The 21187-nt window shown below is 48.0% G+C and overlaps 1 protein-coding gene and 1 pseudogene across 1 annotated transcript; both read right to left on the bottom strand.

Moving 5' to 3' along the window:
• Positions 1-8123: 8123 nt before the first annotated feature.
• LOC107505481 (SEC14-like protein 4) lies at positions 8124-20682 on the bottom strand. Its single transcript, XM_016135672.2, has 12 exons — positions 20569-20682; positions 17902-17977; positions 16362-16405; positions 15988-16047; positions 15662-15850; positions 14091-14186; positions 13730-13790; positions 12716-12799; positions 12282-12388; positions 12071-12210; positions 11811-11980; positions 8124-10667 (listed from the first exon to the last, which is right to left on the bottom strand). The coding sequence occupies exons 1-12, from the start codon at positions 20620-20622 to the stop codon at positions 10528-10530; spliced, it is 1221 nt and encodes a 406-aa protein (XP_015991158.1). The 5' UTR covers positions 20623-20682; the 3' UTR covers positions 8124-10527.
• On the bottom strand, positions 16943-17062 carry LOC118603034 (annotated as a pseudogene).
• Positions 20683-21187: the final 505 nt, after the last annotated feature.

Genomic DNA, 21187 nt, shown 5'->3' with positions numbered 1-21187 from the left:
AGTGCCAGAGGTCCCCTGGCAGGTGCAGGAGGTTGGGAGGAGGTGAGGCTGGACTCCCATGGTGTGGAGGCCCAGGCCGAGTGCCTATAAAACCCTCTTCAGTGTTCCCAGGCCTCCAGAGGCCACTGCCTCGGAGAAGGGGAGACTTTAGGGGGAGTGAGGATTGCTTCCTGCAGGCACCCTTTCTCTCTGAGCCTCAGTTTCCCCATCTCACTAATAAAGAGATGCTACACCTAGGGCCCCACCCAGCTCTGACGAGTAAGAGTCAGGGACTTGGTCAGTCTAGTAAACATTCACTTTGTTTGTTTAGGCAAGAGGCTCATATTCTTTTGCAATAAGTGTTTGCATTCAAGAAGAGACATACTGGGGCAGAAAAATGGAATTCCAGTGTCCCTGCTGAAGGTTTCTTTTTCCCACAGGGCTAATGCTACTTTTCCTGTTGTCTTTCAAATTTTATTGTGCAGTGGTGGCCCTGAAACCTTCAACATGGGGAGAGGCTGAGCACACCACACCCTGCTGCCCTCCCTGGTCATTGCTGAGGATGTTTCTTGGGATTTTAAACACCTGATCAGTGAGGGGCACCCACCAGCTATGCGAAGTGATGAGAAAAGGCCAGAGGTTTCCCCTGTTCTTCGATTTTTGACATGTTGGCTTGCGGTTCCACCACTAGACGTACCTACAAGGCCTGGTCCTCCTCCCCACTCCCTGATAAGGCCTCCCTGTTAAGACGGCATCTCAGAGTGTCACTTGCCTCATTTATTTGGTCGGAAGGCAAGGTTCAATGAGATACAGAGTGTCAAGGGTCGTGTACATCTAAGGGATTATTCCCCCCCAGCTGTCAGAAGCTCCGAGAGGGCAGAAGCCACATTGTTAACCACTGTCTATAAAGATATCAGGAATGAACGAGCTTCAGACCACAGCACGTCTGTGTGGCCAAATCTTCCAGGCCTCGAGGGTTCTGCATGGGCTGAAACTACACCAGGCTAGCCTCGACCCCCACAGCTGGGCTAGCCCAAGCCGCTCTGCCCAGAGCTCTCCCAAGGTCCCCTATCCATAGGGCATCTTAGATCCCCACCTCTGGGCTCAGAGTCTCTAGGCCACCTGATGTCAATTAGTGCCAGAAGCCTTCCTTGCTCTGGGCTTACGACAGAGTTGGGTCCAGGAGAAGCAGGGGCCATTTCCCTCTGTCCGAGGCGCCCTCTGCATGCATCCAAGAGCAGTTAGATAACACTCCACACCCGAGTCCCGCCCCTCTTCACATTCCAGCTTCTTTCTGCAAACCTTGGGCTACTGCCCACACCTACTTCCTGCCAGGCCAGTGGAGATTGGGTTCCCCCACATCCCTCTCATTAGCCCCTAATCCTGCCTGTTTCTCACCAGTCTCCTTTCTCTCCTTAATCCCTCTAATATGAGGTGCCCAGTTACTTCTGAGGACATCAAAGGCTGAGCAGGTATGGGGGTCTTCTCAAGAGCTGTGACCTTTCAGAGACACCCCAAGTGATTTTCATGACCCAGACCACAAATAGGCATAGAGTACCTCCTGTGTGCATAGATCATCATGAACTGCAGCCCCATTCAATAGAACTTTCTGTGATGGTGCAAATGTTCTATATCGAAATTGTCTTATTGGACAAATTTGGTAGTCACTAATCATGCGTGAAGTATGGTTAATGAGACTGAGGAACTCCAGTTTTAATTGAATTGAATTTTGACTAATTCGACTTAAATTGCCCTATATAGCTTGTGGCTACCATATCGAACAGCACAGGTCTACCACATTTACTGAAGGCTTATTATATGCCAGGCCCCATTTTAAGTGCATTACCGCATTTAAACCTCACAACACCCCTGGGGGTAGGTACCATTATGAAGTCCATTTTATAGACAAGCAAACTGAGATACAGAGAAGTTAGGCAACTTATCCAGAGTTAAGCCCATACAACGAACTGTTCTGCTATTAGGCTATTCCGGCCTCATGTACAGGAGCTTCCACTCTAATCAGAGAGGGGACCCGAGCATGGAAGTCACCCTAATAGGACACAGGTGGCATTTGAGCCAAATCTTGAAGGAAAGGAAGATGCTGATAGTGGAGATCAGATTAGAGGACAGGGCATCCAAAGGAGTGGAGGTGGGAACGTGAAAAGCATGTGGAACGGGATGCTAGGGATACGACAGTAAACAAGATGGGTTAGGTCCCTGCCCACACGGAGGTCACAGTCTTCCATTTGTTGAGCATTTCCTCTGTGCTAAGAGCAGTAAACCGTTATCAACCCCGTTTGGAAACAGGTAAGGGTATCCCTATTTTATAGTTAAAGAAATGGAATGTCAAAGAGATTAAAAATCTTTTCTGAGGTCACATAGCCAGTAAATGGGGAGCCAGGATTTGAACCCAAATCTGACTCTGGACCCATGCATAGCCTAGCCCTGTCTTCCCTCGAAGGGCTTAACATTGTGCCTGGAACATAGTAAGTGTTCAATCAATGGTCGAAGTCATCGTTATGTGTCCCCTAGGGCTGCAAAGTGTCTTGAGGCCAACAGAATTAATTTCCCTCCCCTGAAACAGAGGCTCTGGCAAAGGAGAACCCACAGTACCCATCTCCAAGTAAGTCCCCAAAGTGTGTTTAGCTCCTAGTTTGCAAGCTTTCAGGGCACCATGGTGACAACCGCGTAAGCAAACAACGGCAGGGGGTGAAACCTGGCCAGCAACAACACATCTTGGAACCTCTCCTTCTAGGTGGTTACTAGGAAATGTGAAAAGGCTACCCCTACAGCCCAACGTCAGGCACATTCCTGTCTGCCTGCCCCTAGATAGGTCATACCAGAACCAGTTGAGCCAGTATAGAGGGGCCCAGAGGGTACAAGAACCTCGCTGAGAAAAGGCAAGGGGGTATGTGTGTGTAGGGAGGGTTCAGACCACAGTAAGGTAGGTGAGGTGGATGTTGCCCAAAGAAGGGAGATGGAAAGGGAATTGGAGGGATGATTCACCAGAGTCCCAGTGGTGCTCTGGGTAGCACTCTGGGATAGTCAGTGTTCTACCTTTTACTCTTGGGCAGTTTCAGTTCTTTTTTTTTTCATTAAAATTTTTTTGTGATATGTTGGGAGCCATTAAGAGACACTGAAGAAGTCACGTAGCTGATAGCCATGAAGCAGCTGCTGCTGCTGAGACTGCTTAAACAAAGGTTCTAGGAAGCAGGGTGTGGAGTTAAACATTACTGACCCTGGAGGGGATGTTTGCCTCCTAAAGAAATCTTCTTAAGATAGTGGAATGTTTTACAGCCCAGAAAAGAGTAGGAACTTATGTAAATGTCAGCATTCCTATGGTAATGTACATTGTGCTTTGCCATCGTACTCTATACTTTACTATTATACTCCGCACCTCACTATTGTTCCCTGTGCTCTACTATATTTACCCTGTGCTTTGCTATTGTATCCAAAAACTTATATAAAGGCTGTGCTAAATAAACTCTGGGCTGCAGCAGTGGCTGTATGCCCTCCCGAAGCGCTTTCCTATCTTCTTTATTCTTAGGCTTCACCCCCCTCTTTCAGGCACTGATCGACTTTAGCCGGCTGGCTCCGGCAGTGTAACATAATTCACATACCATAAGTTCACCATTCTTAAAGTGTACAACTCAGTGATTTTAGTATGATCAAACATTGTGTAACCACCACCACCATCTAAGTTGTCTCCAGCAACTACTAATCTACTTTCTATCTCTATTTAGATTTCCCTATCTGGATATTTCTTATGAAGAGAATCATATGTGTGTAATCATTTGTGTCTTGTCTGACTTCTTTCATTCAGCATAATGTTTTCAAGGTCCATCCATGTGGTAGCATGTATCAGAACTTCATTCCTTTTTATGGCCGAATAATATTCTCTTACATGAATATATCACATTTTCTTTATGCATTCATCAGTTGATAGACATTTGGGTTGTTTCCACTTTTTGGATATTATAGATAATGCTGTAATAAACATTTTTGTACAAGTTTTTGCAGAAATGTATGTTTTCAATTCTCTTGTGTATATACTTAAGAGTGGAACTGCTAGATTACATAGTCATTTTATTTTTATCCTTTTGAAGAACTGAGAAATTGTTTTCCAAAATGGCCATACCGTTTTACGTTCCCCCTAGTGAACAACCAAAGTGACTCCATCTTAGGTATAAGAAGCACGGGCCAGTTCCCGGAAAAGCTGCAGATAGCAAGATAATCACCCCACCCTAGACTCAGCCAATCAGAGTAACTATGGAAAGTAACTCTCCAAATTCCTCGCCTTGTTCCTTGGCACCATCACCCAGCCAATCCTGCTAAGCGACAAGCTCGTTGTACCGATCCGATCCTGTAACGCCAAGACATCGCTCCCCATGCTTACGATTTTTCCCTTCAAATCCCCCTGAAGCCCCATGTTCGGGACCGCCTCCTACTCACTGCTGCGACGGTGTGAGGACTGCGGTCCGGACTCGAGTCTGAAATAAACTCCCTCTTGCTCTTGCATCTGTGTCGGCTTCTTGGTGGTTCGTGGAGATACAAGTCGGGGCATAACACTAGCAGTGTGTGAGGATTCTAATTTCTTCACATTGTCGGCAACATTTATCTTACATTTCCTTTTTAAAATTACTATAGCCATCCTTGTGGGTGTCAAGTGGTATCTCATTGTGGTTTTGAATTGTACTTCTCTAATAACTAAAGATGTCAGACACCTTTTCAGGTGCTTATTGGCCATTTATACATCTTCTCTGGAGAAATGTCTATTCAAATTTTTTAAAAATCTTTATTTTGAAATTGGGTTCTTTGACTTTTTATTGTTGACTTGTAAAAATTCTTTATATATTCTGGATATTAATCCCTTATCAGATATATAATTTGCAAAATTTTCTTCCATTCTGTGGGCTATCTTTTCACTTTCTTTAGTGTCCTTTGATAGGAACAGTTCTAAATTTTGTTGAAGACTATCTTGCCTACTTTTTCTTCTGTTGCTTGTGCTTTTGTATCATATCTAGGAAAATATTGCCAAATCCAAGGTCTCGAAGATTTATCTCTGAGCTTTCTTTTGAGAGTTTTATGGTTTTAGCTCTTACATTAATTTTTTATTTTTTATTTTTATTTTTTTAAGGAGACACATAGCTCTGGATTCAGACACCCTGAATTCCAACCCTGGCCGAACAAATGACTATCTCTGAGCCTCACTTTCCTTTCCTGTAAAACAGGGATGACTATATTTATTTCACAAAGCTGTCGTCAATGTAAGAAATATCCAAACCTGTAGAGAATTTTTATGATTTTCTTTGAGCCGAACTGACAATTGCCAGGAAACAAAAAATCTCAACAGATTGAGAAAATGCTCCAGAGAATGGCAATTTTGCATCTTATTTTATACATTAGAATCAAAGGAGCAGATGTTAGGAGGGTTATGTGAAATCCATTGGTGGTCGTTAAGGGGGTGAGAGGAAGCAAAGTGATGTGAGGGTTGAGGGGAAATCTCTGAGACTGAATAAAAAGTAAAATGGAGACCCACATGCTTCTTTTACATTGGTGGGTACGACATAGTTCAAAATGAACATTTGCAGTACATAGAGATGGAATTAGGGGAACAAGACTACAATGAGGAGTTCTGCCGTCTCCTGCTCTGATGTGGAGGTTGCGCCTTGAGGGCTTTGGAAATGGAGATTACCCTGACATTTCAAAGGTATGTTATCTTAGATGCAGAAAGACAATTGACAAGCTCACTTAAGGTAAAGATTGACCTTTACCAAGGAAGCTACAGGCCTAAGACGTGACTACCATGACTACTGTGACTACCGCCTACCGCCACTACTGCCTTGACTAGCTTTTCATTAGGAATGTTTATGTTCAGACCATCTGATATGGTTACTTTTGGTCTCTGAGTTTATCAGGCCCACGATGCAGGCTTCCCCTAAGCTTGTCAGGTTTAGTATGCGACTCCATTTTTGTCCACAGTGTCATGAAAATACAAGATACTGTAGGCAGGGCAGCAGGTCTGCATAAGTGCTCAGTAAATGGTATCTATTATTTTCTGCAAGGTTTTATTGAGCGTCTTGAGAGTGAAGCCTGGACTGGTGGTTGGGAGAGGGTAGGAGACAGACACAGGCAGATGAAGACTCTGTTGTGTGATAAGCACTGCTGTTAGTGCTCTGAGAACTTACAGAAGGGACTCTCACTCTGCTGGGGGAAAGCCTCCTAGAAGAGGACTCCAGGGGCCTTGAGGGTACACAGAACAAGACTGGGGAGAGAGTCTTAGGGTGAGTTATGGCATGAGAAAAGGTAGGGAGGCAAGAAGGAGCCTGATGAATTGGTGAATTCAGGTCGTTGGGTGAAGCTGGAATGGGGGTATTGTGGCCAGGTCACAGAGCGCCTTATAAGCCACCAGTGAGATGAACCTTTTCCAGGGGGAAATGGGGAGCTAGTGAAGAGCTTAGGTAAGGAGTGATGAGATCAGATTTTTATTTCAGAATGATTTCTCTGGCTACCCTGTGGAGTCGAGTGGGAGTGGGTCAGAATGAGCACAGTGAGACTCACAGACTCCTTTCTAACAATCCAGGGCGGAGGCCCTGACAGGGCAGTGGCCACGGGGAGGTAGATGGGATCCAGAGGTATTTAGAAGCAAGCTTGTAAACTGCAGAACCGGGATCTGAATCCAGGTTGAATCACCTCTTTCTGCTACACCAGACGGCTCCAAAATAGCCTGGATCTGGTGAACTTGGCCTATCACGGCCTCAACCCACCTATAAAGCTGTCCTTCTGGGGAGGTGGATGCAGAGGGATCCCCTGTTTATGTTTCCATGAGGACGGGGGCATGGCTGACCCAATAGTGCTCCCTGGTGGCTGAAGATGGAGGTCACCTGAGAGTTGTTCAGCTCAGGCCGGGTACAAGGGCCACCTCTCTGTCTCATCTCTGAAGTCACCAAATGTGAAATAAGCCCACTGAATGTGCTCATTAAGCTCTCATGCTATCTGGAGAGAGGGATCCAGGTTCATTTCTGAGATCCTTCTCTTTGTTATGTGTTGTGACAAGTTACTCCCTGGGGTGAATCTCACTCTCTTTGTCTATAAATGGAATGATGCTTCCTGCTTCAGCTTCGGCCTGGCACACAGTAGATGTGCAGTCGAGCTGGCACCGTCACATCCCACTGAGAGGCGCAGATGTCCAAGCAGCTTTCTCCAGACTCTGGGACCCCAGGAACCCAGCACCTTGCTCTAACCCACTGTGAGCCCTGCACCCCAGGCTGGCCCTCCCTGGCAGAGTCCGCTTGCCCTCTTTCCCTGAGAGGCAGGGTAGGCACATTGCTGGTAGTAACCTGGATGCTGGCTCTACCTCTGCCACTGGATACTGAGCCTTTGGCCAAGGCACTCTCCCTCATGAGCCTTGGTCTCTTGGCCTGAAATATGAGGCTGTTATCCCTGTCTGCTTCAGGGCTGCATGTAAAAGGGATATGCAAACTGTGGAGTGCTGTGCCATGGAGCTCTGGTGAAGATCTGCTCTGGGCAGCTGTGACTGTCCCACAGTGGTGTCCCCCTCTGTCCTGGGATCTTGGAAGGTGAGCTAGACTGGGGTGGAGATTTGGGAGACGGGGAAACCTTTACAATTGCCCTCAAAACACCCATATAGGTTTCCCCATCACCCTACCCTGCCTCCCATGGAAGACTGGGGGTCTTTCCAGTGAGGAGATGGGCCAGGAAGTGCAGGCCCAGGATCCATTCCTCTGGACAGGTGGACTGGGTATTTCTAAGCATCTCATTTTGAGCAAGAATTTTGATCTGTGGACACCTGCCAAGATTTTGCCATTCTTTCCTGATAAACAACAGACTGTTTTGTAACCTGCATTATAAAATGGTTTTATTAACAACCAAGTGTACATAGTTGTTCACAAGGAAATAGCAAATACCAGTTAGCAGTTACCAATGTCGCTCAAGAGCCCTCCTGGTTTTTTCCTCCAGCCTCAAACACCCCACAGCCACCCTCACCCCACTCCTCAGTCTGAAAGGCTTGCTGACACCTGCTCACCCCACACATGCATCAGTTCTTCTTTCAGGGGTCCCTTCCTTGGGAAAAGAATGTATGAATCTTCATCAGCTTTCTTTGCTGGATGCTCCCCCCAGATTTAGCTCCTGCCCTGCCAAGCATATGTGGCAACGACATTCCCACTCAATAATGGTTCACGAGAGTCACTTCTACCTCTCTCTATATAGGCAACCTTCCTGCTAGAAGAGTCTAGCCAGACCAGGGCCTCTGGTGTCCCCAGGGCCTGCAGTGTCTGGTGCTGAACAGACACACTCAATAAATATTGATGAATAAACAGATGAATGAAGAAATAAATTTCCGGCAAGCCAGCTCCTCTCTGGGCTACTTCTTTTTTATTTTATTTTTTTAAGTGACAGTGTTAAGAGTCAAGGATGGCCGTTGTTGAAGGTATGCCCCTTGTCCAGCTCCCAAAATGTCCCTGCCCACCTTGCCAGGTAGGATATTCTGTTTACACTATCACAGGTGACCGCTGCCCTTACTGCTTAACACAAGGTGTACTCTGGGATTCGGAGTCGCTGGTGCCCATACCTGACCACTTGTTACAGCCATATTTGTGTAAATTCTCTGTGATCAGAGCTTTGGGAGACCCTTTCTATCTGCCAGGAAACCAGACAAGGCTGTGCTGATGGTGGAAAATCAGCTGTGGATGGTTAGAAAGACAAGGGTCAGGGTTCAAGTCCATGAATCCCTTGTTCTTTGGTGAGGGGTGTGAAGGCAGAAGTGAGGCAATGTGATCCTCTGTCATGACAACAGGTGGGCCCACCAAAACCTGGCATAGGGTCTTCCTAGCCCCGGTAGGCCACGCCCCCCAGAGCCTGCCAAGGGCAGTGGGAAGAGGCTCTGAGATGCTACAGGGCCTCAGAGGGCTGCATCCAGGGAAGCTGTATGAAAGGTGACCATGTAGTGTCACAGGGGTGATGGGAAAGCCTGACACAACTGGAATTAGGAGCAACCCTCAGACAGGGGATGTCCAGTGATTTTTGCCTGACAGCCCCTGACTATCTTCTTAACGCTGGCATAGTAGTTATTTTTTTTCCTTGCCAAACTACTCAGACATATTTGTGGACCAGGTGGGCCTCACAGCACTGGCTTTGGAATTTTGTTTCATTTAGTTAGTTTACTTTTTATGGCATCGGAGCCCCTGTTAAGACTCTGTATACTAAACCATGAATGATACAGCTGTCACAGATGGAGGGGCAGGGGGCTCCAAGGACTTCACAAAGCTCACTTGAAGACACCCACCTTCCCAAGCCTCATCATTTTCTTGCCAAAAATAGGCCCTGGGAAACTAATTTTCTCCTATGAACTGGAGAAAATTAAATCACAGGATCCAAAAGGGGGAAAAGGGCCAGAGGCTGGGTTTTTGCTTGCAAAGCACCTGAACAGTGGTATCTGCTGAGGTTTCCAGTCTCTTGGGAAGGACTTTGGCAGCCAGGATACTAATGCTTTTCGGGGAGAATACCTTTTATAGGGAGGGACATTGGACCACTCATTCCTGGGGACGTCAACTGGGTAGACAGCATCCCTTTGCCCTGTGGGACAACAGTACCAAAGGACAAACAAGGAGCTCATGGGCAGAGATCCAGAGCTGAGGGCCAAGCCACTGCAGAGTTAGGTCTTCAGAGATAATGGCCTGGCCCAGCCAGAGGGCAAAGGGCAGGATGGGGAGTGGGCAGGGTAGCACAGCCTGGACTCCCAGGACCCCTTCAGTGACTTCATTGCCACCTAAAATCAACCTGCAGAGCCACACCCAGCTTGGTGGCTGACTTGGTTAATTCCGAGGCAAGCTCTGCTCTGTTGAGTGCAGGTCACAGAGTAGGTGGCAGTCCTAACTGTGGGCTGCGGGCACAAGGAGAGCCAGCTTTCAAGAAATAGGAGCTCTCACTGGCCAGTTGCTGGGTCTCATGGTTGGGGCAGGTGTTGGCAGCTGACTATCAGCTGTTCCCTTGAGGAGACACAAAGATGGCGGAAAAGCTGGATGTTTCTCTAAGAGGAAAGTCAGAGACTAGGATGAGTGCCCTGGGATGGCAGCTTCACTCTCCACACACCAGGGTGTTCTACTTCACTCCAGCTTCTTGCAGAGAATATGGCCTCCCTAAAGTTGTGCTCCCTGCAAGACCTAGGGCTCATGGACATACTCCTACACCAGGATGCCAGGAGTGGATGTGTGCTGGGACAGGTGGACTTTGTTAGGAGGGATACTGTGCAGCTTCTGCAGGCAGGACCCTTCCTCAGTGGATGCTGGTTTATCCTCAGGATTCTCATTCTTACTCTCTTTGAACAGGAAGGAAGATGCTCACCTACATCTCAGGGTGGTCTGTGTACTTGGTGTCTTCTTACTGCTTGGCCACTGTGCCAGGTGAGTGACAATGCAGGGTGAGTGCTCTTTGCGGTCATCTCTAACACCACCCTGATACTGCAGGGAACTGGGAATGGGGTGCTCAGGGGGTCAGAGAGCACAAGCACAGAGGCAGCCAGGGTTTTCATTGAGTCGAGGATGGTCCTGTTGCGTCGAGACTCTGAATCTTCTCCTCAAAGGTCTTGTCAGGAAGCAACACCTCCACTGTGTAGCTGATCTTCTTGGTGTATAATAGGCTATAGGTGTTGTCGAAGTACAGGACGTCTGGAAGGACAGAGAGGTAATCAGGCAATCCGAGTCTGGCCCACCTGCATACCTGGTACCCTTGGAAATGGGCCTCCCAGGACTGTGGTTGGGGCTGGAGGATCAACCACTGTCCCGCCCTCAGCCCATTCCTCATAGCCATCTCTTTGGATGATGCCTGTGTTCACTAAAGGAATAATAATAATCAGCAGCAGCATAAGCTCCTTCTAGGCGCCAGGCATTACATCAGCACTCACAGCTCCCTGAATCCTCAAAGAAACCCACAGAAGGTACTATCATCCCAATTGTATGAATGAGAAAACTGAGTCTTGGAGAGATTGATATGACTTCCCACTGGTTACAGAGCAAGGGAAGGGAGGAACAGGGAATCCCTTATCCTGATCTTTCGACCCAGAGCGGAGGTCTGTTTTCTGCAGGAAAGGGCTGAAAGGAGAGGTCTGAGCTCCATAAGCCACTTTTCCAACATGTTTTTCATAGAAGGCATGTCCTTCAATGCCAAGGTCCCACATGGACTCTGGGACATGATGAGTCATCCAGTTTGTCTCTACGTTTCTCATTAATTGTATTAACTAAAGTGCTAGTAAAACTTGTTCTTCTCTGGAGGAAATCAAGCTTGAGTGTGCCTTCTAGCTCGTTCCTCATAGAAGTGGGTGGTTCACAGTTTTCTCCGGAAGTGATATTTCTCGTAAACTAACCAAACTGTATCTGGTCTGGGCAGCCTGGGAAAGAATTATAAACACCTGAAAAAATTATTTCTTCGGGATGCCCAGAGTAGGGTGGTCCACACAACTGGGCAGGTTGGGACCCTTGAAGCTAAACCCATGGCTGTTTTCTACCTGTCCCTTAGCCTGTTCAGTTCAGTACAGGGGCTTCTCAGGAGCTGAGTTCACAGCCCCAGGCTGTGACTCCCACTCTCCACAGTAAGTCTCTGCCCTTGTACCCACACCTTTAGCCGTTCATGAGATCCAACACTCCAAGCCAATTCCTGTGGCGTCCATGGGATCTAGGAGCTTGCATAGACCCCCATACCCTCCCTGAGAGCTGGAAGTAGGAGAAGAGAGAAGCCAGAATGGCAACACACATATCAGCTCACTACTCTGCCCAGAGGAAGAAAACAACTCCGGTGAACCCTATAGCTCTTACAGACGCCTGCTTTGAGGCAGGTGAGGCTCCCATCCTCGGGCACCAGGTGGGCATTGTATCGCTGGCTGGGCAGCACCTCTGTCATCTCCTTTACTTGCTGCTGCTTTCCCTTCTTGGTCTTCAGAAAAACCCCAAAGCCGATGTCTGCCTTATCTGATGCGAATTGCCACCTGCAGGGAACAGAGCCCTACTGATAGACACCTCCTTGGGCTCCCGGCCCCTCCCACCTGTGCCCAGGTGTGAGTGGCCACTATCCCTACCTGAGCACGCAGCCTGGAAACAGGATCTCATTCTCCAGCTTCAGGGAGGAGCCACGACCTACAGTCACTGTGTGCTCATAATGTACCTTCACCTGGTTGTGCACGTAGTAACTTTTGGGTACCTCGCCCCCGTACCTGATCTGTGGGTGAGGGTGGGTGAGTGAGACCATGAACACAGCTCCTCCCTCCCCAACCTCTGGGCACCCTGTACCTTGGTCAGGCACTTAGGATTGCCATCAGGATCAGTCATGGTCCCCCCATACTCCATGGGCAGCTGGTCAGGGCTGATAAACTTTAGCAGCTCCTGCTTCCAGTTGGCTGTAGGGAGAAGAGGGGGGCTCTGCGGGGGCTCAGGGAGGCTTGACAGAGGACACAGAGGGCTAAGCCCTGGGAGGGGACCTGATATGTCCTTGGCTTATTCCCCTGGGCACTTACTCCTGAGAGCACCCAGGAGCTTTACATAGTCACTCAGGTGGAGGTCTAGGGCACAAAGCCTTGCCTGAGTATGCAAAGGCCAACACAGTTCAGGCCAAGGTCAGTGCCTGGGTAAAGAGGATGAGCCAAGGAAAAACTGGGCCTTTAGCACTGACCTCCTCTTCCTAGGCAGATGGGAGGTGGGCACAGTCAGCAGGGCAAGTCACTTACCTCCTAGAATCACTAACTTCCTTCGAGTTTGCTCATTCATGAATGACTTGACCAAGTTGAAGGCCACTGGGAACAGCTTAGGGGCTGAAACACATAAAACTCCCTTGGGAAGCTGGACCAGAGAGGACTTGGATATATAAAGTCATGTCCAAAGACATGGGCTAGACAGGAGTTAGACAGACCTGGATTCTGTAACTTCCTAGTGGTGTGACCGTAAGCTTTTTATTCACCTTCTTTGAGTCTTAATATTGTTAACTATAAAATAGAGATTAAACACTGTGTGACTGGCTCTCAATAAGTAGTTGCCTCCCTTGCTCAGCTATAGGGCTTCAGCAGTGTTGATTTCCCAATAGTGTCTCTTCCTTTCTACTCTCAAGGTTTCCCCAGATTGCCTTGGAATCTTCTTGGATGCAAGTAGGTGGTGCATCTGCATTAGCACTCACGTCCCATATGAATTGCTCATGCTTCTTGGGAGCTTTCTGTAGGCCAGGCTCTGTATTACGTCTTCTCCACGACTGTCTCATTTAACTTCACAGCTATCTTATGAGAAAGATGTCATTGCATCTCCATTTTACAGAGTGGGAAAACTGAGGCCCAGTGAGGTTCAATAGACTTGCTCAGAGTCACAAAGCTAGCTAGATTGGAAGCCAGATCATTTTACTGGAAGCACATGCAGTAACCTCTCACTGTATGTTTATCACAGATATGGTCCATTCCCACTCAAAGGGTGCCTACCAACCTGTGTGGTCCATGGACCCTCTGTTACCAGTTTACACCCAGATAAATAAAGAACATAATAGTAAGGATTTAAAAATGTATAACCTATTTGACATGGCTGGACGCGCTTTTGTATATTCCAAAAAATATCAGTCTGTGAAGGACTGATCTAAAAAAAAATGAACAAAAAAAACATTCTTCACAAAAGATGGTTTGAGGAGCCCTGAACTCAATGGCTTACACAGTGTTCCACCCCCACCCCCCGCCCCAATGTTCTCCACTCATTCCCTTCCTTACCTCGAATGACAACTAAATTCTTCACCGTTTCAGGATAATTTGCTTCCATGATGGCAAAATACTGTGGAATTAAGAAGAGTCTGGTAGAGGCCATATTCCCATATCCCTGCCTGGATTTTGTGGCCCCTGAGGTTGCTGAGATGAGCTTCCCACTCCCCCTACTCCCAGCCCATCTGGTCTTCCCATGAACATGTGCTTTGGCCTCTGGAATACACTTGCTCCTCTTTCTCCTTGGAGGAGAGACCCCAGGCCAGCTTCACTGTCTGCTCTGTGGGGACCCTGAGAGGCATCCCCCTCCATGGACCAGAAGTTGGTGTGGGCAGTGGCTCCCTATTGGCCTTGAGCTAGCTGCTTGCCTTACCTGCTGGTAGACCTCCACGCCTGGCTTCCACAAGTGTTTCAGGCTCAGCCCCTCCATGTCAAACACCATCAGTGTCGTCTCAATCTTCCTACCCAGCTGCACAGGACAGAACAGGTCAGACAACAGGTCCAGCTAGGAGATCCTGGCTAGAGAGAGACCTGAACACCACTCCCACCTTCCTGCTGCCCCCACCCCTGGCTTCCTACAGTATTTTTGAAACATATAAACCCATCTAAGGTCTGACAAGATGCCACATTTGAGTCCCAGCACAGTGGCCTTTATCACACTATTTGTTCTAGACTAGTTCCTGGTGCTAGCTAACCATGGAATAAAAGACATGGTTAGTTGTTCAGTGGGCATCTTTATGCACAATAGTATACTATGTCAGCCAGTATCTGAAGTCCTACAGCTGCATGCAAGGCAGAGCTATGCTGCTAGCCAGCTGTGTGGACTTGGGTGGGTTTTTAACCCCTTTGATCCTTCCTTTTTTTTTTTTTGTAAAATTGAGATAATTCCAGGCTCTTTTAGAATTGCTGTGAGGACTGAATGAGCCCAGTGTCTGGCCCATGGCTAGTCCCTGGTAAATATTAGCCAATATTGTTAGTAGTATCATCATCACCATAATCATTGGCTCTAACTGGGAATGTCCATTATGTGGAAGACACTACTTTGACCCTATAACATCAGCCATCTTGTTTGAGAGGCACATGTCTATTCAAACCAGGCACTAAACACAGAGCATTATAATTCTTTCATTCCTCCACAAATCTCTGTGGAGGTCCTTCGTGTCCAGTACTGTGCCAGATGCTGGGGACACAAGCTCTGTCCATGTCATAAGGAGTCATCCATTCACCAAATCATCCCACAGTGACATAACAGCTGCATCTGGAGGTCTTCTCTTTAGGCTCATTAGACACTTAGTCTCAAGAAACCAACAAGGCATTAGATTCATTGTGTGGGGTACAGGAAACAGAGTCAGGGGTGAGGAGAAGATCTTCAAAGGCGGGAGTGGGTCCTTCTTGACTTAGAAGACCCATGTCCCACAGGAATCAATTTTTTTTTTTTTTTTAAGCAACACCGTAGTAGCTTATAGGGACCCACAAAGGATGTGCCTAGTTTCCAGGGTCATTGCTCTCAGAGACACCCAAAGTGATGGCTCTACCATCTGGTTATTATGCAATTTACAAGCAGGGGGGTCTTTTTCATAAACAAAGCTGACCATCCAGTGTTCCCAAGGTTCCCAAGGAAAAGAACTAAAGCATTCACTGCACCCTTGGTCAGCATCTCACTCAAGGTCAAAGGAGAATGGAAAGGTCTTTGGTGACCCTTGGCTCACACCAGCAGAGAGCGCCATGCACATATCAGATGCTTGTGGGTAGGAGACTATAGGAGAAGCCACGTCCCACCAGAGCTGGAGTGCTGAGTGCTGCAAAGAAACGGGGGCAGGATGCCTCCCTACCCTTGTCCTAATGCCATCCTTATGACAGACTGGGCCCAATATGCCCCCCTTCCCTGCACTCCCACCCCTAACACTCCCCAACCATGGTCCCCCTGACTTCCCAGTCACTCACCTTCTGACTCTGCATCTCACACTCCTGTGAAAGCTGCTCATAGATCTTGAGGTGGCCCCGGATAAGCTCCTGCTTGGAGACTGACATGAGGAGACCTTTAGGGTCAAGTGTCCCAATCAAGGTGAATAACACCGGGCAGCCTTCATAATCATAGCCACAGATAGAACCCGTGTCATACAGCTGGATCACCTAGGGTGAGATTATGGTTCAAACCAGCACACCAGATCATGTCCCTCCTCCATCAGGTTCCTGGACATGGCTGGGATGGGGAAGTGAGATGGGGGAGTGGGTATCAGATGGCCTGGGAAATGCTACATGGGGCTCACCTCTGAGGGCTGCCATGTGAGGATGTTGTCCAGGTCCAGCTGTGTCCGGAACTCCATGTGCTGTAGAGACACGGCAGGACCTGAAGACTCCCTGCCCCAAAAGCTTTGAGGGCACTTGAGGGCATCAGGCCAGCTGCCTCTGCCCATAGCCACCAAGATCCTGCCAGAGCATCCCCAGGCTCTAATGACACAGAAATGGGGATGGGGATGCCAGGAGGAGGATTGTGGGGGATTCGGGTCTGATGCAGAAAGTGATCCAAAGAAGATGGAAGAAGAAACATGACAACGGGATAGAGCTAGTGTCCCCACATTTTGGTGCTAATCCCTGGGGTACAGTGTGTGAGAGGCAGGACACTCAAGAGAATGGGCCTCACCTTCCGGAGCATGTTCTCAGATTTTTTCAGGTCAAAGTTCTGAGCTGCAAGAAGAGTAGAGGTTAAGAAGAGACTTGAGGCTAGATCTAGAATGAGCCATTCTTTGAAAGCTAATGAGGAAATAGTGGGGTTCCCCAAGACTTTTCTTGGCACCTCAAGAATACATTGTGTGTCTAGAAAGTTTGTTAAAATGTAATAATCTTTAATTCTCTAGATGACTTTGGAGGGCTCTTGATTTCAGTTTCTAGGCCTTTTCAAACTCTTGTTCTCTAGGCTGCTCTAACCAATGATATTTGGCATCCCCCTGGGAGCAGAGAGCCCTCGGTGTTAGGGTAGTAAGGAGCATGGGCTTTGGAGTCAGGCATACTTGGGCTTGAATTCTAGTTTTGTCTTTTTACTTGCTGTGCCTTGAGTACTTTGCCTTCTTTGAGCCTTAGTTTTTAAATCTGTTAAATGAGAATAACATTTTTTTCAGAATTAGTCAAAGGATGACATGAGACAAAGTATGTTAAGTGCTTGGCACATTATCTGGCTCACAGTAAGTTCTTTTTTTTTTAATTTTTATTTTATTTTTCTTTTAATGCCTGAAGAACCTGGTATTCCTAAGTGGTCTCCCATCCAAGTACTAACCAGGCCCTACCCTGCTTAGCTTCTGAGATCAGACAAGATCGGGGCGCCTTTAGGGTGGCATGGCTGTAGACTCACAGTAAGTTCTTAATAAATGGTAGCCATTGCTGTTATTAATTATTTTGAAGAAATAAATGCACTTAAATGATGTTCCATTTTAGGAATGCCCTCTGGTTCACTGAGGAATTTGTGCAGTGATGGGCCTTCAATAAGAGCCAGGGTCAGGGATTTTCAAGTGGAAGGGGCCTGAGATGCTATTAGTCTTCTTCTGCCCTGATCATGAACCACCTCCAGAAAAAAACCCACCAAGGCCACCAGCTCTGCCTTGATTATCAAGTTCAAAATCCATTCCATGGGATGTGCTGAATTGAAATGAATTTTTCCCTAAGCCCTAGGTTGGTTTCTGTTATAATAATTTTACACTGTTGCAGCAATTCCTAGAAGACACTCCTTCTCTACCTTTAATTACATCCACTTGAAGTATTCGCTGGCACCTACTTGGTGTTAGATTCTCTATGGGGATGACATAGCCTTGTCTTCAAGGAACTGGTGATAGCAGGTCCTGAAGTCTACATTCAGCCATACCCGACTCAGGGTTTGGCCAGGCCTGTCATTCCAAGAGCTCCCCAGGTGTTGACTCTAACTTCACCTTGAGCCGGTGCCCACCTGATGCCAGGCACTACACTTCCTAATTTAACACTCGCGATGGCCTGGGGGGAGTTGGCCCCATCCCCACTTTGTAAATGAAGAAACTAAGGCTCTGCTGAGTTTTTGTGCCATATCAATTTGAAGGGGAGCTTAGATTCCAGCCCAAAGCAGGCTGATTCCAGAGCCCTGTTCTTTACCACCCTGTGCACTGTCCCCAAAGCCTCCCACACCCTCTCCTGGGACCCGCTGATGCCACTGGCCTCACCTCGCAGCCAGCGCAGGAGGAAGTAGTCATCAGCTTTGGGCATGGTGGGCAGCAGGTCTTGGAGGTTGTCTCGGAACTGGGGGTGCGGTGGGGATATGATTATCAGAGGAGCTCCCAGAACTCTCAAGTCCCCAATCCCATCCCTGACCCTTCCCACCCTCAGCCAGCCCATCAGCCCTGTCCAAGGACCTGTAGGCAGAGATTGTGCAGTTAGCAGCTGCCGCCAGGGCCATTTTGCCTCCTGGAGATAGGGCACCCCTCCAGCCCACCATGGCAGAAAGAGCTCCTTTCTCAAACTTTGGAGGATCTCTGCCCAACAAAACCCTCATTCTATAGGTGTGATGTGGGGCTCTGGCATCACTATTTTGCAAAGATCTCTGGTGAATTTGATGCAGGTCAACCAGAGCATTTGGGGAACATTACCCCCAATACTGCATCTTGAGGGCCCAGATTTGTAAGAGAGTTACTTAAGCACTCTGAGCCTCAGTTTCCTCATCTGTGAAGTGGGAATAATGATAAACTAGAGTTTTATATAACAAAGACATATCGTATAATAATAATGATAAAAATGAGTTTGTGCAGGCAAAGCACTGGCTTGCAGCAGGTGCCACATAAATGTGGGCACTCAGCATGGACTGCCCAGAGCCCTGGACAGTGGAGTCTTTGTGGGAACAACCCAAGGCAAAGGTCAGCAGGAAGGGACTGAAAGAGAAGCCAGGGCTGCCTTATCCGGGCATGGTCAGGACAGAGAAAGGAGGGTGGTCGACCCATTGGGGGAGCTTTTTCCTACTGGCAGAGTTTGGGGAAGCCTCTGGAAGTTTGAGTTTGGAAGTGAGGCTCAAGTCTGACAAAAGGAGACCCCACTTCCATGAGGATGAAGAGAGCTGAAGATGAGGCCTAGAGGACTGGGTATGCAGGAAAACCTGTGACTGAGAATTTGGAATTAGAATACAGATGATAGCAGAGCCATAGAAAGCTGCCTTGATGGCCACCCACCAAACCAGCTTTAGCTTCATGGATGATGTTTAAAATACGGACATGTTCGTATTTTGTATTGCTCACATAATTAAAAATGAATAGTTGGCTCAAATATCTCCAGTATTAACAACGTGAGCAACAGCATCTTCTATAATTATCTCCTGTTGGGGCAGGCACCTGGAAGGAAGCTTCTTGCACAATGAACAGCTGTAGCCTCTGGGTTCCTGAGGAAGTTTTGGTGGGGAAGAGGGGCCAGTACTACCCGAGAAATAGTAATTCTGTACCCCTCATCTCCTCCAGAGTACTAAATTCTTCCCCAGGGACAGAGTGACAGAGTGAGAAAGCTGCAAGGCTAGGAGGAGTCCATATCTTCCTATCTCAAGGCTGCTCCACCCTTGGAACATATGTTAATAACTAAAAAAGAAAGCCACTAAGTAGGTACCGGGAAGAAGTGTCTGGAGCAACTTGGAGAAAAAACTTATGATGATGCCATGTGGAGAAAGTAGCATCTGGCAGTGCAATCCCAGGTGGTCAAGACTAGGCTTAGGAAAGAGCTGGAAGGAAACATTCCCAGGCATGACTGTCTTGACCTCTGGGACCATAGGTGGCCTTTCCTGCTTCTTCCTACTTTTCTCTTTTTCCCTAATTTAAAAAATAGCATTCATTTCTTTTAAGTAATGGTAAAAATAAGAATAAATTCTCTTTATGTTGTTTAAGCTCTTTGGCCCACAAGCACCTCCATCATAATTCACCCTACAAAGGCCAGGTGTCTAGTCCTTCTTAAGAGCCTAGTGTCTGGGGCTTCTCTGAGGCCATTGACAGTGGGGAGGAGAGGGTTCCTCGGGGACCCTTTTTCCTTTACCTGAGGACCCCTCCTTCATTTGGGGGCCCTCTGCTTCTGGAATCTCCTGGGAATTCACCCTGGGATCCTATCGTTCACCCGGGACCCTTTTCTCCTTCATTAAGAATTCACTCAGGGCCCCCCTCCTTCACCGGGTTCCTCATTCTTCCCTGGAGGACCTTCAGATCTTCCCAAGGATAGGAACCTCAAAACAAATCATTCTTCACAAGTTGGAATCTGCCCTTTCACAGGCCCAAAGTGCGAGCCAGGGCTGTAAATCACCCCTGTCCCAGAGCCAGAATCACAATTCCCAGTCCCTCCAAACCAAATTAATGCTGTAGCACCTAAGACTTGGATATGATTCCCTTTCTCCATGGTAGTGACACTCCTAGATGTGGCCTTCAGGACTGTCTTAAAATCACCAAAAAATCCTTCATTCCCCTTTAATAAAAATATTGACAATAAGGAGAAGGGTTGGGCCCTGAGGAGTCAGAAAGCCACAAAGAGAAACCAAACAAAAGTTGCAATCTCCGCAGAAATGATGCAATCTTGACAGAGGATCTGGGACTATGTCTGCCTAACTCTGCCAAAAAGCCAGATGGTAGCACAACCCACCCCCCTCTCCCCACAACCAGGGAGCAAGGGCCAGGGCTCCATGACCAGGAGCTGGCAGGAGTGGAAAGCTGGATTTACCCAGAGAGGGGCTCCTGATCTGTGTCCTGAGCACAGTAGCTTTAGCAACTGCTCGCAGGCTCTTGCCAGGCTCCCTTTTCCTGTCTGTATGATAGGGACTCCAGCCAGGGATGCTGGGCCCCTCCCCAAGCCTCCCCACAGGAGAAGCTCCTCACCTTGGCCAGTGCCTCCTGTTGCTGGCTGTTTAGGTCCCCGACTCGGCCGCTCATGGTGCCTGTTTTGCCTCTCCTAGTACTGCGGAAGCCTTGTTTTCCCTGCAGGTTAGATGTTTGTCCTGCCCCTATAAGAAAGTGCCAATCTAGCCTCTCCCTGTCCCACAGGGTTCTCCTACTCTCTGGGATGCTTGCCAAGGTCGATTGCCTGAATGCTCCCTAGTGGAGCAAGGAGGTGACCCGCCCCCTAGAGGGAGTCTCAGAGAACAGACTTCATTCTGGGTCAGTAGGTTTTCCCCAACCTCCCACCTCCAAGATTTCTCATCCTGGGGGCTCCTAAGGGTTCCTGCGTGGCAGTGAAGGGGGAGAGCATAAAAGACACTTGGACAAATTTCAGGGACTGCTAAGATCTTCCAGCAAAATGGAGGAACTTTTTATAAACTTGGTTCAACCCTCTAGGTGGTCCCCAGGTCTTTCTTCCCAAGGGGCCTTCAACTTCCTCCTCTGACCTTGAATACAGGCTACACCCCATTAGTGTTCACTAGCTGATAGGAGAGCCCTTACGTGCAGTATGGTTCCAGCCTTCGAGGTGGTCTGGAGGATTAGATAAGGTGATCTGCCA

The sequence above is a fragment of the Rousettus aegyptiacus genome, unplaced genomic scaffold (assembly GCF_014176215.1).
Source record: "Rousettus aegyptiacus isolate mRouAeg1 unplaced genomic scaffold, mRouAeg1.p scaffold_m13_p_5, whole genome shotgun sequence".
In the NCBI taxonomy this organism is placed as follows: domain Eukaryota; kingdom Metazoa; phylum Chordata; class Mammalia; order Chiroptera; family Pteropodidae; genus Rousettus; species Rousettus aegyptiacus.
This window is presented reverse-complemented; position numbering and strand designations above follow the sequence as displayed.

What these genes read in the sequence shown, in the direction of transcription:
- LOC107505481 (XM_016135672.2), bottom strand. Translation starts at nt 20,622, where the DNA reads ATGAGCGGCCGAGTCGGGGACCTAAACAGCCAGCAACAGGAGGCACTG. An exon ending in AACAGGAGGCACTGGCCAAG is followed by an intron (nt 17,978 to 20,568) that starts GTGAGGAGCTTC and finishes CCGCACCCCCAG; the next exon opens with TTCCGAGACAACCTCCAAGA. An exon ending in GAAGTTAGTGATTCTAGGAG is followed by an intron (nt 12,389 to 12,715) that starts GTAAGTGACTTG and finishes TTCTCCCTACAG; the next exon opens with CCAACTGGAAGCAGGAGCTG.